Genomic DNA, 19,317 nt, shown 5'->3' with positions numbered 1-19,317 from the left:
AATTGAGAATTCTTAGAAATCAACCTGTTATAGTAAGAGAAATTGTGACTCCCTACATCCAGTTAGGCGCTTGGTATGCGAACCATGAAAGTTTATTAATCTCTTCATTATCTAGTAATAATGCAGAAGACCGCAACTTTGCAGTTGACCGAATTTTGGAACAAAGGGGTAATAATATCCTTGGAGACATGCGAATCAGACCAAGAAAAATACCTAAACTGAACTTTGAAGCAACTACTCTTCAAGAGCTAGTCAAATGGGAAAATGGTGTAGTACAAGAACCGGTTTTTACTTGTTCGCTCACTAAAGATAAGTTGGTATTGCTAAGATTGACACCTCTAATAACTCCTTCTGCTAAAATTCATACTCAAAGTACCGAGCGTGCTGTAAAACAAGTGACAGTAGCATCCATGTCAGTAGTTGGACCAGATGCAAGAGATGGATATATTAGAGCTAGAGCTCAACATAGAGAGTTGCTACCTGTTTTTAAAACAAAGAAAGAAATTTTAATAAATTTTCAATGTCAATAGATTTGAAAGATATGTTGTTTTATTTATTGTTTTTTTAATAGTGTTATAGTAGTGTTATCAAATTATTATTTGATTAAGATGGGATAGACCTCCTGTTTTTTGGGGAAACCGCATCACTGGCACCACCTTTGTTTCTAATGAAACAAAAAAAACAACTGTTATAAGCAAATTTGTTAATCATTGAAACCTCATTGAAAATTGAAGACCCTCTCCCCTGAAATGTCCAGAATCTGCATTGCTGGTAGGATTCATGCAAGATAATGACTTTGAAACAAGTATCAAAAAAGCTTGCAATTGGTCTAGAAACATTATTTGCATTTAATATTTCATCGCAATGAAAAAGAAGGACATGTAAAGCATAATAAAGGACAAATGTGACAAATAAGATTTTACTAAATTTTGCAATTTCTAAAAGTGAAAATTTGGGTATCAAAACTTTTTCCGATCAAAGATTTTTTTAAGGAAACCCTATTTAAAATTTGATTTTACATAAGAATACACCTTTTCTTAAGCTTTTAGAAGAAAAAAAAATTCTCGCTGTACCCTAGTGTTCATATGGAAAAAAACATCTCGCCCAAGCGGGACGTTTTTAATCACGTGACATTTGTTTTCATAATCGCGCAAATTATTAAATTAAAAATGGAAGTTAAAAAAAAAAATAGTTCTTATTGCTACAACTAATATAATAGCTTTCCAATCTTATTTGATGCACATTAAAAGTATAATATTATTACGTATTTTACAAAACGAGCATCACATTAAACTTATCATTAACAATCTCTTAAGAAAAAAAAACTTTCGCCTTAAAAAGCTTAAAGATAAAATGTTGAGAAGAAATAGTAAAAAACCCCGTAGCTGTTGGTACAAAATTGGACGGTCTGATAAATGGTGGAAAAACATGATATCTGGTATTTCTCCTGAAAGTTACTGGTTTAAAAATTTTAGATTGTCAAAAAGTGCATTTATGAACTTGGCTGAACAGCTTAAACCCTTCATAGCACCTAATCCAAAATCCCCTAATTATAGAGCTTTGAGCACAGAAAAAAAGCTTGCAATTACTCTATACTATCTTAAGGATACTGGCTCTTTAATAATGACAGCCAACTGCTTTGGGATAGCAGTAAATACAGTCTCTTCTATTATTACACAAGTGTGCGAAAAAATTGTTTATCACCTAGGGCCAATCTATATATCTCTACCGAAAAATTAAATCGAAATGAGACAAAAGGTGGCTGAGTTTGAATCCAAGTTTGGCATGATTCAAGCTTTTGGTTGTATAGACGGTACGCATGTGCCAATTGTATGTCCTGTTGAAAACTCTCAAGATTATTTTTGTTATAAACTATTATTCCATGAATGTTCAAGCAGTATGTGATTATAAAGGAATGTTTATGGATGTAGAATGCGTTTGGCCTGGAAGTGTTCACGATAGCAAAGTATTTTCCAACTCATCCATAAACAAAAAACTTCGCAATGGTTTCTTACCAGGTACATTTCAATCAGTATTGCATGGATACGAAAAAATCGGAACATATATCATTGGTGATCCAGCCTACCCCTTAACTCCGTTTTGTATAAAAGAGTATCAAACCTGTAGCAGTAACGAGCAAGTAGTATTTAATAGCATGCTTCGATCAGCTCGAAACCCTATCGAATGTGCATTTGGGAGATTAAAAGCTCGTTGGGCAATTCTTACCAGAAAAATAGATTTTAAATTGGAACTTGTACCAATAATTGTTTATGCTACATTTGTATTACATAATTTTTGTGAGAAACACAAAACATTAGTTGATTCTGACAGTGTAAATAACCAAGTTCAGCTAATTAAGTATAATGAAGAAACTTATATTAATCAACCAAACCCAGTTTATTCAAACAATACAGCAGAAGGAGTGTTCACAAGAACATTGCTTACATCTTACATTTCAGAATGTTTGCCAAATTAATAACAATAATATGCTTAAATCATAAAATCACTTATAATGGTAAAATCACAGACTTCTGCATTTTTTAGAATTTTGCATTGATTTTCTGCATAATTAAAATATATAGTTTTGTTTATTGTTTAAAATATATAGTTTTGTTAATATATTTAGTTTTATATACCCCTTCAAAATCTTGATTAGTATTTTACTAAATAAGTATGTAAAATACTATAAACATTTACTAAACAACATTAATAAAACAAAGTTATGGATGTGTTTCATATTAGAAAAAACTAACAACTATCTTTTAACACTATACTATCATATAGCAACATATGCTCTTTATAGTCACAGCAAAAAATATAAATGTAATAAAAAGTGTGTATAAAACAGTTTTGCTACTTTTGGTTTTTCTCAGGAGTTGGATAAGGATCTTGAAAATTTTGAGAATATGTAGGTGCGTTAAAATTGCAATAAGTTGGAATAGGTTGGTGTTGTGTCAAATGTTGTGGTTGAATAGGTTGCATTGCCATCGCTAACATTTCAATCGAACGACACATGCTATTCCCCACATTAACCATGGAATTGCTTACTTGTTCTAGTGATTTAGCAAAGCTTTCGCTTGATAAACGTAAACTTTCAGCCAAATCAATCTTAAATTTAGCGTCTTCTTTTGCTTCAGCGAATAATAGTTTGTCACGTTGACTTGCAGATAAATTTTTTTCTAAATGTTTTCTCTTGTTATCAATTAGTTTAGGAACAACATTTGTCTTTCTTTTACAACTTGGTGTAGATGTATTTGTTTCAGAAAAACATTCTTGTGGTGGCGTTGATAAGTGGTCAAGAGATTCTTCATTAATAACATTATATTCAGTTTCTTTATTATAACTGTTTATTTTTTCTTTATCGACTTCACTACTCTTTATACCAAAAGACAAAGGTTTTATATTTGCTGAAAAACCCCAAATCTCAATCAACTTATCATAAAATTCGTATACAACTTTTCCACTTCAACTTTTCGTTCCTAAAGTGACAGCTTTTGAAAAGTTCTGTCGTACATCTTTGACTTTTTCAACAATTCTAGACCTTCCTTTTGCAACACATTCAGTCTCTTTTTGATAAATTTTTATATATTCGTTATCGTCCATATCACCTTTTGTGGTAAACTCGACAGGACCAAACATCCATGTTTCATCACTGTTACAATACAATTTAGCCATATCATCTCTTAAATGTTTATACATCAACGGCTTGTCGCCATCAAAATCTATACCGCGGTAACTCATTTGTGATTTGTAATTAGAAATAGCATCAATCAAATTTTCTACCATTTCATTATTGCATTTGAAAACTCGCTTTTTAACTTGTTTTATTGAAACAGTCACCATTATTTATTCGATGTTTAAAACAAGAAGCACTTATACAATAATTAGATATTTTTGCTTCTATACGTGGTTGAACGATTTAAACTTAAACACAGTTAAATGCTAATTAAATTCCTTAACAAAACTGTCCAGTCTTGCCGGGGTGATTTTCAGTTTGTGTCATGGCTTACTATATAACAGGCCTTGCCAACGAGCGGCTTGCGTAAAAAACTGGAGGCAAGATAGTTTTATGTTTGAAAAACTAGAAAGCCGTTTTACAAAATAAATACGGGGGTGTTTTTTTTGTAACAATAATAATTATATAACATTAAATAATTATTATAAAATTAACAAAATATTTTTCATTTAAAATTTATTTGATAAAGTTAATTAAAGTTGAATATATATATATATATATATATATATATATATATATATATATATATATATTTATATATGCATAAATTTAATATTTGCATAAAATTAACAATAACCAAACACCCGTCATTATTTTAACTAACTTCCAAATTAAAAAAAAAAGTTAGTTGAGAGGTGAAGGATTAAGCAAAGGATTTAATTTAGTATTTAGAAAATGGTTCGTCGTTGTTGTGTAACAAATTGCAATGGCAATTATAATCCTCAGAATAGAGTTAAAACATTTAGACTTCCAAGAAACATTGAAGAACGAAAACGTTGGATTGCTATAATACCAAGAGATAATGTTCCTGATACTGATAACACCGTAGTATGTGAAAGACATTGGCCAAAAAATTATTCAACTGTTACTATTTATGGGAAGCTGAGACCTCGTGATGCTCCGTCAGTATTTGATTGCATAAAGCCAAGCTTAGTTCCTACTGTACCCATGCCACTTAGAAAAACATCAAAAAGTCTTAATGGTGCTCGCTGGCAAGAAGAGGATGAGTTAGCAATATTTAATTCACAAGAAAAAATAGAAAGTATTAATGTTTTATGTGAAAAGTTAAAAACTAATCAATTTAATTTTGCTATTATTAATTATTTATGCAATGATATATTACATATTCAGTCTTCAGACTTTTTAAAGGAAAGTGCTATTCCTAGATTTCTTCTTTGCATAAATAAAGATCTCATTTTTGAAGCATTTCATTGTGGAGTTAAAATTAGTGTTATGACTTTATCATCTAACCGAGTTTATATTATGAACAAATTTTCTCATATCCAAGAAGCATTAAGATTTTTAAATTGTTGTGAAATAACACCTAAAAAAGAAGTTGTATATCAACAAATTTTGTCAATGAATAAAACATGTATTGGGGAAAAAAAGTATCCAGTTGAAACAATTGTGCGAGCATTTGAGTATTTTTCTCTTTCACGATCAGCCTACAATCGTATCAGAGAAGATTTTGAACTTCCAAGTTTACGCACTTTAGGAAGAATTACTTCTAAATGTAAATCTTTAGATGATACCACTTATATCAGACATATTTTCTCTAATCTCAGAGATGATAGACAAAAAACATGCATTTTACTTCTTGATGAGGTTTATGTTAAACCAATGTTGCAGTATCATGGTGGCATAGTATTTGGTAAATCTGTTAACAAACCTCATCTATTAGCAAACACAGTACTGAGCTTTTTGGTTGTAACATTGTTTAATGGACCAAAATTTCTTTACAAAATGTTACCAGTCAGAGAACTTGATGCTGAGTTTCTTTTTGAACAGACAACCCTGATTCTTGATGCAATTAAAAATAATGGGGGCAATGTTGTTGCTATTGTCTGTGATGGTAACAGAGTCAATCAGAAATTTTATAACTTTTTTGAAAAAAAAGAAGCATGGTGCACTAAAGACAATATTTTTCTTTTATTTGATTATGTTCATTTATTAAAAAGTATACGTAATAACTGGATTACAGAAAAAACTCAAGAACTTGAATTTTATATTGATGGTGAAAAAAAAAATAGCACGGTGGGTTGATATTATTAATTTGTACAAGCTTGAAACGAAAAACATTGTTAAAATGTCTAAATTAACGGAAGTTTCTGTTTATCCAAAGCCGATTGAAAGACAAAAAGTTATCACTTGTCTGCAAGTGTTTTGCGATGAAACATTGTCAGCATTAAAAAGTCATCCAGACCTGCATGATAATGAAGGGACGATTATTTTCATCTCTAAAGTCATTGAATTTTGGAAAATTTGTAATGTTCACAGTCCGTATGCAGACATTTGTTTGAAAGATTCTAATCGAGCTGCTATTGCTTCTGCTAATGATGACAATTTAAGCAAACTTTCTGCAATGGGTGATTTTGCTATACAAATAAAAAATACAGAAAAAGGAAAAAGAGTCAAATTACTAACAAGAGACACTGCTAGTTGTTTAGCTCAGACCTGTTATGGTTTGGTTCAGTTGTCAAAATATCTTTTAGATACAACTCATCAGTATGTGTTATTAGGCAACTTTACAACAGATCCATTAGAAAATCTTTTTGGAAAATTAAGACAAGGCTCAGGAGGAACTTATTTTATTTCCGTTCAACAAGTTCTTGAAAAAGTAACTACATACCGTACAAAGTTGCTATTAAAGTTTGAGAAAAGTTCAGATGTGTTAGCCAATCTAGGTTCAGATCACTCTTGTCCAAAATGTAAATTTTTACCAAGCGAGGGTATTTGCAACGTTATTGACAATTTACCTGCTCTGTGTGACTCATTGACCATCGATATTAAAATGTCATTAGTTTATATTGCAGGGTACATTATTCGTGAAGATGAAAATCCAGATGACACCTTTTATTTCTATGAAGCGTATGGAAACTTTGTAAAGGACTTAAATCGAGGAGGTTTAACAATTCCTGGTGACAAAGTTTGTCAATGGGCAACTTACTGTTACATTCTTTTTTATGAAGTATATAATGACACTTGTCGGTCATCACTGTGTAACCTCCTTATGATGCTATCAGAATTTTATTCATTAGGTATGCAAAGACATCATGGATTAACAATGACAAATATTTTATTTAATAATTATTGTCGACTCTATTCACCTCGTTCACACAAGGAGCCAAAGCAGAAGCTGATAAAACTCAGCACAAAGTAAAATGCTTTTAACAAAAACTGTAAAATAGTGTTTAGTAAAATATCTAAAAAGCTTGTATTTACTTTTTATTCTCTAAAGATTTTATCTCTTTTTTCTCAAAAATTTATTTTTAATACTTAAAAAACCCATTAATAAATTTTGTGGTAAATGCTAACATTAAATTACAGCAAAATATAAATCTATATATACTAACTAAATTGTTTAAACATAATTAGCTTTAGATACATTTAAGTTAATTTAAAATTGTTATAAATGTTATTTGTTAGTTATATTACAATGTTAGTTATAAACAAAATTAAAAAAATAATAGTAATAAATTCATCTTTTCACTTTTTATAAGTTACTTTTAGTAGATATATCATACAAATATTATATTCATGCAAAAATCACCTAACTGAGAATGTAAATTATTGCGAAGTAATATTTTTAATCTTGCCTCCAGTTTTTTACGCAAGCCGCGCGTTGGCAAGGCCTGTTATATAGTAAGCCATGGTTTGTGTTCATATGCAAAATTTTCACCCCGCCTGACCGGGATCCCGGTAGTCCATAGGCGAGATCTCGCCTAGGCGGGGTGAATGATTTTACATATGAACGCGATGTTAGAATTAAAAGCCGGGATCCCGGTTGTTTTTCTATCCCGGTTAAGCGGGGTGATTTTATCCATATGAACAGCCCCTTAAAGTTGCGAAACCATTACTAATACCCTTTTAGAAAAACGCCTTCAAATTTAAAAAATTAAACCATTAGTAAAATTAAAATAAAAAGTATGCGGAGGTAAAATAATTTACCGATTATTTAACATTATTTGAGAAATTTAAAACTGACATGTCATATCAGTGTAAGGCAGAACCATTTTCCTCAACATTACTAAGTTCAAAACAATACGTTTTTAGTTACTGACAGAAAATAATAACACTTCATCATACTTTAAATTGACGAAAAAAGCTAAATTTTTGTTATATTTATTATAACATGAACTTTAATTAATAAGAGTAATATAAAGCGAACGTTAATTATACATGAATTATTAATTTTTTGGTATCCCCTTGATACATGTTTCTTTAAAAAAGGAAATTGTCTTTAAAACGTTAAATGCACACAACTAAATAAATTTAAAATAACTGAACAATTGACCATTACTATTTATGGCACTAATCTGACCATATTTATATATGGCCTCTTTGTTTCAACAGTTTTTAATAAACAGTAATTTGCTACCATTTACTAAAATTACCTTTTGTTACTCGAGATTTAATTCTTTTAAATATTTTGACACTAATAAAGGACCTCCCTTACCCGTTTTTACCTTAATAGTGGTCAGGAGAATAGAGCTTTTTTTATTAAGAGTAATCAAGTTTTTGATGAAGACCTTTTACCAGAATAATAAAATGTGAAACAATGATTTAAGAATTTAACATATATAAGCATTTTTTCTTTCCTCAAAATTAAGCTAATTAATTAGTTAAACACCTTATAAAATTTAAGTAACTCGATATTTGACAAATGCGCAAAACTACAAATTCACCCCCTGTTTAAAAAGATCTGCTAAGTTACGTACAACAAATATTATTAGGCATAAAATAGAGAAAATTAAAAAAAAATTCAACTAATTGCATATATTTATATCATTTTAACTGACAAAAAATTACAATAAAAGGTAATCAGGTTTTCTTTTTATAAATCGTATAAATGCGTCAATCGTAAATCTTTAAGAAAAAAAAAACACCACATAAAAACTGAAAATCGATTTACCTATTTGAACCCGTCATTTCGAAAAGGGCACAAGTCACACTTTTTTCGAATTTCACTTTTTTGAGCCATTTTATTTATTTTTTTTATTTTTTTTAATAAATAAAGTTCACAAAAACTCTCTATGTTTTTTATTTATCTACTCCTATATTTAGTTTTATAAGCACCGTAGACTTTTTTTGATAAGAAACATATTTTTTGTTGATCCTGAAAAGTTTTAATAAACGGACTTGTGTCCTTTTCGAAATGACGAGTTCATTTATAGTAACCTATTTTGACATGACAGTTAATATAAACATTTATCGAAAATCTAACTATAAAATTTGATTCGAAGTGCAAAGGATTAACAATATTAAAAAAAATTAAAAAAAAAAAAAAAAAAAAAATCAAATTAAGATATAAACTGCATTTTTAGCATAATGTTGGCTTTTAGTAAATAAATAAAAGCAGTAAGTTCCAATAATGAAACTACCTATTATTTATTTTTAACAATAAACACCAACGTGAAGGTAAGCCAAGCAGTCTATCAACACAAAACATCACAACAATAACACATAACAATACATTATTTACACCCTTGATCCTAAAATCCAGTGAAAATAACAAACCAAATTAAAATATGAAAGGCAAAAGTAGAAAACCAATTTAAAGTTAACTATATATTTATCTTTTTACTAAACATAACTACATAAAAGTATATTTGTTTTTATATTCAATATTAGTTATTCAATTACTTCAAATTTAGGACATTAAAACACCCTAGATTTAAAGATCAAGGTTGCATACTCTCCCATACACATTACGCTAAACATTAACAGACATTATTGTGTTTCCAGAATAATTAAAAAAGGCAAGACAACACAACCTAGCTCTAAAGCAGTAAAACCGCCTGACACTAAATACTGCCAAGTCACACCTCTGCAATAAGTACACCGCTTGGCTGGCAAGGTTATCAATCTTGCTCAATATAATGCCAACTCACACCACTTTGAAAACATGGAAACAACATAATTTAAACATATATACAGCTATAAACAAATATGGTTTCATATAACACATATAAACATATTAAATGACAGGTATATTTATCAAAAACTATGAAAAAAATATTAAAGTAATAAAAAAATATATAACATTATTTGTGTAACACTTTTTACCTACCATACCTTGAATGAGATGTTTATCAATTTTGAAAAACAAACTATTAAATCCCCTAGTTCTTGAACATGCAACATAGTTGACCATGAGAGAAACATGGTTTTTTGAGATATACCCCAACTCTATCAAATGTTTGACCTTGACTTTTATTAATTGTCATTAAATAAGCCAATCTGACAGGAAACTGACAATGTTTTAGAACAAAAGGTAAATTAGAATCTGATGGAGCCAACTGAATTCGATGAACAAAAACCTGTTTACCACCAGAAACACCTGTCAAAACCTCTGCATCAATATAATTATTTTGAAGAGCACAAACTTTCATTCGAGTACCATTACATAACCCAGCTTTGAGATCTAAACTTCTAAGTAGCAAAATTACACAACCAATTTTCAATTTTTAACAATGAGGTAGCATACCTGAAGGAGTTAAGCTGTTCAAAAACTCAACAGGAAAATTATTTCTTTCATTAAGGTCATCAGTATCAATTTGATCAGCACTTAAATAAATTTTGACCTCACCCGGCAGACATTCAAGCACTTCTTCATTGATAATGAATCAACATTAGTTGGTGTTAAAATCACGCGTTTAGAATAATCATTTTGATCAGCATCTCCAAAAATCTTTTCAACAACTGATTCATTTTCTCTAATAATGCACTGATTTGGTATTTGAATGCATCCTTTAAAAGGATCCTCCTCTTTGACAGGTATTGTTCCATTCCCAAGTTTTAGTAGCCATTGGGAAAATTCACCTTCCCCATCTTGTACTCTCATATTTTCAGTTAATGCAAACTTCTGCACCCATTGCCATTGCAAAGAACATTTTACACACAATTCTACTATTTCAGCTGGTTGTGTTTATACACAATTCTTCTATTTCAGTTGTTGAACATTTTCATCAAAATTTTCTAGATTTCAGCCAATAAACTCATCAATAACAGGCAGATTGTAATCAGTCAGCATTTTACCACTTTGATTAATAATCTTTTCAATTTGATGAAGAGTAGCTTGTTCAGCTATTAGAAGTGGGATTGAGCAGTGAATGAAATCTTCCATCATAAAAGCTTTGCATGTATTCCAGAGATGTAAAGGATTGTGAGATTCACAAAAGGTCAAAATAATTGAAAACAACTGCCTAATTTACTTTGGCGTACGTGTTAAAACCGCCTCAGAAAGAGTATTCTGCCATTCACTGTCATCTTACAACAATTCTTTCAAAACACATGCTTCATGAAACGTTTCAAGGACAATACCATTAACAGTACGCACATCCTCCCAAGATGTTGCTCCTTTTGCTCGCAAAAGTAACAGTTTAAGGAAAAACAATTCTCCAGTTGGATTAACTTTATACATTCTTACTATCACCTTATTACCACCCCTTTGTCTAACCTTCCATTTACAATGTTTATCATCAAATATAAAGTGATAAGGAATGTCTACATAAGAATAGCAATGTGCTCTTTCATTTTCAGTATTTAACTTAAACCATGCCATTAGGTGCGTATCACGTTGAGCTGCACAATCTAAAGCCATATGTTCTGCTCCTTCTCTAAAATACAATAATACAATAATTGATTTTTAGGTAGATATTTACCAAGTCACAGCACTTTGAAAACACAGAAAAAACATAATATAAACATATGTACCAACTATAAACACAATAAATGTGTTTAAATATGTACACTGCAGGCCAAAAGTTTCCGGACACTTGGATTTTGTTTAATTTTTTAATTCAAACTCCCATAATTATTTCAATAAAATTCAAATATCATATTTATTTTTTAAAAGATACATATAGTTACTACGTAAGAAAAAAAAAGCCAAAAAATGAAATAAAAAAAATACTAAGAACACTATTTTTATTACACTGTCTTTTCGTCAAAAAATAACCCACGAGTTTTTATCACTTTTTTTGCGATCCGTGGCATCCTAATTATCAATTTATTTATTATTTCGGGTGTAATTGATAACCAGGATTCTTCTAATATTTGCCACAGGTGCTCTTTGGATGTTGGGCATTTTTGTCTGACCTTTCTGTCCAATTCTTCCCACAGTAACTCTATTGGGTTCAAATCTGGTGATTGGGCTGGCCAGGTCATGATTTTGAGGGCACCATTATCCTCTTGTTCCTTTATATAATGCTTAAATAATTTTGAGGTGTGTTTAGGGTCATTGTCCTGCATAAAAACAAAACCACGACCAATAGTTCTTAAGCCAGAAGGTATAGCATTGTTTTCTAGAATTATTTTATATTGTTCTTTTTTCATAATACCCTCAATTTTAACTAGGTCACCTACACCAGCTGAAGAAAAACATCCCCATACCATAACTGACCCACCACCATGCTTGATTGTCGGCACTAAACACTCTGGGATCATTTTTTCTTTTGTTGTTCTTCTGATGTAAATTCTACGCCTTTGCCCAAACAGTTCAAATTTGGACTCGTCGGTCCATAGTACTTTTCCCCAGTCTTCTTCTGTCCAATTTTGGTGGTCTATAGCCCATTGTAACCTTTTCTTTTTATTTTCAATCCGTAGCAACGGTTTCCTGACCGCTATACAGCCAGAAAGTCCTGCTTGTCTAAGACGTCGTTTCGTAGTGGTTAATGAAATAGATTTTGAACAACTCCTATTGTAGCCTGAAGTTATTTCCGGGGCCGTAAGTCTTCGATTTCTTTTACTCATCAATATTATACTATTATCTTCAGCTTTTGTTGTCTTCCGTGGTCTACCAGATCTTTTTTTGTCTTCAAAAATGCCTGTTTCTTTCCATCGTTTGATGTTATCTTGTACAGTACTTCTGGGAACTTGTACTTTTTTGCAAATTTCACGAACTGAATATCTTTCTTTATGTAATGTAATTATTTCAGAACGTTTTGCAACCGTTAAAGAAGGTTTTTTACCCATATTTTTAATTAAATAGTCGAATTATAAAATTTTAAAATTTTTTTGAAGATTTTTTAATGCAACCGTCATTAATACCAAATGAAAACTAAACAAAACTAAATATTCTTAATCATTTTAGTCGGATATCATTATATTATAAATATTTCCTTCATGTTTCAACAAATAAATAACTTTAACAAGACCAAACTCTTAAGAGTAATGAAACGTTATATATCAAGTTAAAATAAGCAATTAAAAAAACAAACTTATTTATGTAAGTTTGAGGCCAGTAATACCTAATTACTGACCTCAAACTTACATAAACACTTAAAATTAGTAAGTTTAAGTATTATAAATTAATATTATTGATTAATTTAATGATACAGGATAGATTTTAGCTTTTTATATAAAAAATATCAAGTGTCCGGAAACTTTTGGCCTGCAGTGTATATAAGGTTAAATATATTCCTTACATACATATTTAAACACATTTTTAAAACAATTATATAACACATATTAACACATACACAAACAGTAAAAAAACACTTTACATTATTACAAAAACATTATTATAAAAACACATTGATAAAACAACTATAAAGCACTTATTACCACATACACATACATATCAAAAAAGCATATATGCAAACAATAAACGTGTGCAAACAAAAATTTTAAAAATGATGTGAGAAAATTTAAAAAGATACAAAATATATGTTTACAAACAATACTCTTTACCTTCTTTTTTTTCTTCATAAGAACTGTAATCCTCATAACAAAATTTAACCTTTTCATACAATAACATGTGACATGCTATGTCAGTGTTGGCACAAAAGTTTAATTTACTTTTCTAAATTTTCTAAAAAAGAACAAAAATAGTTAATAGCATCACAGAAACTTCAATGTAGTAATAACCATTTTATGGAAATAGCATTAGTATAGCTTTAAATAACATACATACCCCTATTTTCCTTCTAAAAAATAAGATAATAAAAACAAAACTGCAAAAAGAAAAACGAAAACAAACAAAATATAAACGATTTAAAAAATTCAAATCCTTTCTACTTTATCTAATAAAAATTTAAATCCTTTCTACTTTATCTAATAAAAATTCAAATCCTTTCTACTTTATCTAATAAAAATTCAAATCCTTTCTACTTTATCTAATTAAAATTTAAATCCTTTCTACTTTATCCAATAAAAATGTATATATAACCATTTTATATACTTACTTCAATTATAAGATGATCTGGCGCTACTCGACTTTCTCCCCCCCCCCCCCCTAATTTTATGATTGATTCTGATAGAGAATTTTATGCTGATTAAGAATCGTATAAAAACATGGGTCTCAAAATCAATGGAAAGTGCTCTAATTCGAAGTCAAAGTTGTAAAAAATCCCACTAAAAACCCTAATATTCGCCATTTTGAAAATACTAAGTTAATGATCTTTTAGCTGACAAAAGCAAAACATTAATAGCATGGTTTTTACGTTAAAAAATTCGTTAAAGTATGTTTATCTTGCGCAATTTTTTGTGGCAATGAAAATAGCCGTTTTTTGATTTATTAGAGAATAAACTATATTGCAAGTAATGTACTTTTGTAATAAATTTAAAAAAAAAATTCAACAGTTTTGTTTCCTAAAAGAAGAACTTATGAAACTTAGTACATAGTTGTTCTATCACATGTAAAATTTAGAAAATGTAACCTTCAAACCGTTTTTTTAATAAAAAAAACCAGCGTAGGATACAATAATAATTATTCATCAATTTTTCTACATTCTCACATTCTACGTTCAACCTTTATTTGAAATCTTCCATTAATTTCATTTCGTTATAACACTTTCGTTACAATACTTTAAAATAATAATGCTAAGGCTTATGGAAACCAGGTCTGTTTATTGCGCAATGTAACGGTAATTAATTTTCGTTAAAAATGAAAGCGTTTTGAAAAAAAATGGCGAATATTAGGGTTTTTAGTGGGATTTTTTACAACTTTGACTTCGAATTAGAGCACTTTCCATTGATTTTGAGACCCATGTTTTTATACGATTCTTAATCAGCATAAAATTCTCTATCAGAATCAATCATAAAATTAGGGGGGGGGGAGAAAGTCGAGTAGCGCCGATGATCTTAACGATTATTATTTATCTTCATATGATTCTTTATGTAATATATCTAAACTAATTAAATTCTAAAAGGAAGAAAGTTTTAACTCGCTTGATGGATCTTTCTCCAATGGACGCGTGCATTTAGAGAATGCGCTTTTTCAAAGCCTAGTAACTAATGACGAAATGACGTTAAACATTAAACATTAAACATTAGCCGGGTGAATAAAAATGAGCAATTGCTTTTACTCAGTAATTGGTCAGCTTTACGTGAATAAAAACTTCAGCAGTTTTCCTCATATTTTACACACGTAAAGGTAAGCAATTTACTCAGTAATTGCTCAATTTTACGTGAATAAAAACTTAAGAAAAGTTGTTGAAGTTTTTTTTCACGTAAAGCTGACCAATTACTGAGTAAAAGCAATTGCTCATTTTTATTCACCCGGCCTTTTAAGCATTTCTGTAGGAATTATATTAGGGGGCATCCATAAAGTACGTACGCAGGTATGGGGGGAGAGGGGGTTACCAAAAACGTACAAATGCGTACAAGGGGAGGGGGGTTTCAAGACAGAGAGTACGTACGCGGTTTGACTATCTTTTCTGGAGATATTTTTAAAACTTGATCTGTACAAAAAGCAATGAACTTTTCGAATGTAAAAAATCTTTTTTTTTAATTACGCAACCTGGTTTTTATCTTTTTAATTAAAACGTTACAATAAATTAATTTTTTATTGTTTTAGATTAATATTTTTAAAATATTAATCTAAAACAATAAAATAAAATATTATTTTATTATTAACTTTTTATTAACAATGTACTACTTCAAATTATTATTAAAGTTAAAATGTATTTTTTCTTATTATGAAAAACAATTATTTTTAAAAACAACAATTTTAATGCTAATAGAAACCAACACCTTTCATTGCGAAATGTGACTGCAATTAATTTGAGTCAGGTTATTTTTTTTACAATATTCGCTTTAACTACACTGAATCTTATGACAAAATCGTTTATTTCCAAATAAACAAAAACTTTTATCTTTCCATTCAAATAACTGAATACGTTGCAACAAAAAAAAATGCTTATTTCCAAGTGTCGAACGAATTTGTTGGGAACGAGAAAAAGTATCCTCAACTCCTTGAGTTATATAAGAAAGCATATTCAACACTTGAAAAACAAAAGCAGTATCAGCACGCACAGGAATTGTGGAAAATAGTAAAATATGATCAGTCTTTGTATGAAAAAAAAGTAAACGAATTGAAAGTGAAAGCAACAAAGTCAAAAGGATCAATCATGTCATTCTGGGGAAATGCTTTATCACCGCCTAGCAAAAAGAAAAAAGATCCATCTAGTGCCGTCTTCGTCAAATAAAATACAAAGTTTTCCGAACGCAACTACGACAGAGCCTGAAAGGATTGAACTTAATAAGCCATTTTTTGTGATAATTTACAAACTTTTTCTCTCGTGATTTTCTATATATTGAATTCAACCGAATTGGTAATTAAACTACATTGTACAACTATATTGCAAACGCATAGTTTTATTCATCATAATTGGACAACTTGACCAATTTCTCTACATCCAATCTCTATAACTGTCAAGAATTTATAATAGTTTATTTTTGGGTATTTCCTAATTTAGATTTAACATCAAACGAGAAGGAAAGAGCAAATCCGGCGCAAGTTAAAGGTCAGAAGAAAATCTCAGATCTTGAATCACAGCTTTCATCTTTGATAATCTTACGCGATTCTGGTTTGTCTACTGTAACGAGGAAACAATTAGACAATGTGAAAGAAAGCATAAGAAGAGAAAAAACAAACTTCGACAGGTAAATGTTAAGCGATATATCGAATAGAGCTTAGAAGTATAGAAAGACGTCTTGGCCATAAAAACCAAACTTTTAAGCAGGCAGCAACTTTCAAAATTTTTTTTTCAAATTGTCAATAAGAATTTCTAATTGAGGATTTACAAATTTCGCAGAATCCAGGTAACCTTCAGTATAGAAGGTTTTAAAACGGAATCAAAGATTTGTGTAATATTTTGTTTTCAGATTGATTCGTGAATCGGCACGACAAAGAAAACGGAGACAAAAACTTAAAGAGGGCATCGAAACAGTTTGTCAAAACAACCCTGAAGTATCAAGTGCTTTGAAACAGTTTATGCGAAACCATCCTGGACGACCACGGCTCGAAATTGATCAACCAGAACTTTTATCAACAATCATAAAAATTGTGCAAAGTTCATCAGCAGCAGACGAGCGTCGAAGAACAGAATGTCTTCGCAGTGTCTCCACTTTGGATGATCTTCAGAAAGAGCTGACGAAAATAGGCTTCAGCTTGAGAAGAAGTGGTTTGTACCTTCGTCTTTTACCACGACATGAAAACACTTCTGAAGGAAAAAAAGCATGTAAACACAGTTCCTGTGAAGCTAGTACGTCCAGAAAATTCACTGCGAAAAAGAAATGATGATAGAATGTTTGCCAAATCTTTTATTGATGACATGTTTGAAGTTTGCAAATTGTTTGGACCAAAAGCTGTGCTTTTCATGTCCAATGATGATAAAGCCAGGGTACCGTTGGGTCTTACTGCTGCAAGCCTTCAAGCGCCGTTGTTGATGCATATGGAATACAAGGTCAAACTTATGGATCATGACTTTGTCGTTGGCCCACAGCACAAGTTAATCCTATCGGTGAATGGCATATGCGAAGTTAACAATAATGGAAATGTATCCTACAGTGGAGACACTTTCATACGCATAAGAAGTGGGAAACACGATACATCGAATGCTTTTACACATGCTTTTGATGTTAGGGAGCTTTTTGAAACCAAGTTGGTTAGACATAAACCAATTATGTTAATGGAGACTGATGGAGCTCAAGATGAGGCACCACGCTTCCCTAAAACGTTAGCAACTGCTGTTGATCTCTTCTGCTTGCTGGATTTAGATGTCTTGCTTCATGGTGTGAATGCAGCTGGGCTTTCAGCCTTCAACCCCATTGAAAGAAGAATGGCACCTCTTTCTCGTGATTTGGCTGGAATAGTTCTTCCCCATGATTATTTTGGCAATCACCTTGATTCTTCTGGGAAGACAATCAACCAAGAACTGGAGGTAGAAAATTTTCAAAAAGCGGCTGACGTTTTATCCCAAGTTTGGGAGAAAACGGAATTTGCGACATATGCAATAAATACTGGCCGAGCGAGGCAGCAATGAAACGGCACAAGAAAGCACACAAAAAACAAAAGATAAAGATTGATATGGAGAGTGATTTAAGTGAAAGTGAAGAAGTCAGTGAGAAGATTACTAATGAAAGATTAGAAGCAGAGTTCATGCCTGTTTTCCATAACATTTTCAATTTATTTAAGTCACCATTTTTGGAAATATAAATAGCTAAATGTAAAATACTAGCAACACGAATCCTTTCTAATTCATTTTTCTTTCCTTTCGTTAATAACTGCCCATTTTTTAGTTAAGTACAGAAAAATCTCTAACCAAAAATGTTGATCTTTTTTGTATTTAATGTTTTGAAAACTTTTTTTTTGGGGGTGGGTGGGTGGGGAAGTCATACTTTTTTAATAAATAACGCGTACGTACGCAGAGGGGGAGGGGGTGGTTAAAAGCGTACAAGTGTGTACAAGGGGGGAGGGGGGGGGGTCCAAAAGCATTGGTTTTACTGCGTACGTAATTTATGGACGTCCCCTTATGATTTTATATTTTAAACGTTCGCTAAACGTAAATTAAGCAATAATCTATAGATACTAATATTTTATATATTCTGTTTTAAGGTGGTCCTATACCATTAAAAATGGAAAATTTCAAATTTTTTTTTTTTACATAATTTTGTGCAAAATTTATACTAGTTTAAGTTTTTTTAATAATTTTAAATAAATTCAGAACACAAGTTGGTATATTTTTAATTTTAAACAAAGTGCTGAAATTGTTTTGCGTAGTTACGCCCCTAGCAACGTAATTTTTAAAATTAAAAAAGTTTCCTCTGATCTTTTTTACCCACTGCTAAAATGAATGTTTGAAAATGTTAACGCTGCATTTTTAAAGTATAGTTTGCCAACTTTCAAACTCATTTTTTGGCTATACTTTGTAAGAACAAAACTATATTAACCTTGTGCTTCATTTAATTTGTTTGAATTTAGTAAATTGGTACTGCAGTTAAAATTTTGTTATGGGTCGAAGAAAGTCAGGTTACAAACCTTTAAAAAGAGTATTTCATGGAAATCGATTTGTAGTTGCTCCACCAAAAACAATAAATAATTCAATTCCTACTTCAGAAATCATTATAAATGAAGCTCCATGTTCAGCAAGTGGTTTAAAATTGAAAAATAATAACGTGAAGGAAGCAGATTTGAATACATCTTATTTGCTAATAGACTTTAATATTTTGGCAGAAACAATATGTTTGTATTCAGTTTGCCCAGAATGTAATCAAATGGGATTATGTACTCAAAATTTAACAACAGAAAAGAAAGGATGGGCAAATAAACTGAGACTTTCCTGTACTTATTGTCA

At 30.5% G+C, this 19,317-nt stretch overlaps 2 protein-coding genes and 2 pseudogenes across 3 annotated transcripts; 3 read left to right on the top strand and 1 right to left on the bottom strand.

The window, feature by feature from the left end:
• The first annotated feature begins 528 nt into the window (after nucleotides 1–528).
• On the top strand, nucleotides 529–2,614 carry LOC145181277 (uncharacterized; annotated as a pseudogene). Its single transcript, XR_016447100.1, has one exon. The product of XR_016447100.1 is annotated as an uncharacterized LOC145181277 (transcript).
• Nucleotides 2,615–4,295: 1,681 nt separating this feature from the next.
• On the top strand, nucleotides 4,296–6,949 carry LOC149878982 (uncharacterized). Its single transcript, XM_090072185.1, has one exon. It carries the CDS (start codon nucleotides 4,412–4,414, stop codon nucleotides 5,777–5,779), a length of 1,368 nt encoding a protein of 455 aa, XP_089928311.1. The 5' UTR covers nucleotides 4,296–4,411; the 3' UTR covers nucleotides 5,780–6,949.
• Nucleotides 6,950–8,520: 1,571 nt separating this feature from the next.
• Nucleotides 8,521–14,673, bottom strand: LOC149878981 (uncharacterized). Its single transcript, XM_090072343.1, has 3 exons — nucleotides 13,924–14,673; nucleotides 13,430–13,550; nucleotides 8,521–11,355 (listed from the first exon to the last, which is right to left on the bottom strand). Exon 3 carries the CDS (start codon nucleotides 11,337–11,339, stop codon nucleotides 11,007–11,009), a length of 333 nt encoding a protein of 110 aa, XP_089928469.1. The 5' UTR covers nucleotides 11,340–11,355; nucleotides 13,430–13,550; nucleotides 13,924–14,673; the 3' UTR covers nucleotides 8,521–11,006.
• A 662-nt stretch (nucleotides 14,674–15,335) lies between these two features.
• On the top strand, nucleotides 15,336–17,476 carry LOC149878980 (uncharacterized; annotated as a pseudogene).
• Nucleotides 17,477–19,317: the final 1,841 nt, after the last annotated feature.

Source organism: Hydra viridissima, unplaced genomic scaffold (assembly GCF_058129835.1).
Source record: "Hydra viridissima isolate aposymbiotic clone 2 unplaced genomic scaffold, HvirCarnegie_v1 scaffold_14, whole genome shotgun sequence".
In the NCBI taxonomy this organism is placed as follows: Eukaryota; Metazoa; Cnidaria; class Hydrozoa; order Anthoathecata; family Hydridae; genus Hydra; species Hydra viridissima.
The sequence above is the reverse complement of the archived record's forward strand: the minus strand, read 5'-3'. Positions and strand labels throughout refer to the sequence as shown.

What these genes read in the sequence shown, in the direction of transcription:
- LOC149878982 (XM_090072185.1), top strand. Translation starts at nt 4,412, where the DNA reads ATGGTTCGTCGTTGTTGTGTAACAAATTGCAATGGCAATTATAATCCT.
- LOC149878981 (XM_090072343.1), bottom strand. Translation starts at nt 11,339, where the DNA reads ATGGCTTTAGATTGTGCAGCTCAACGTGATACGCACCTAATGGCATGG.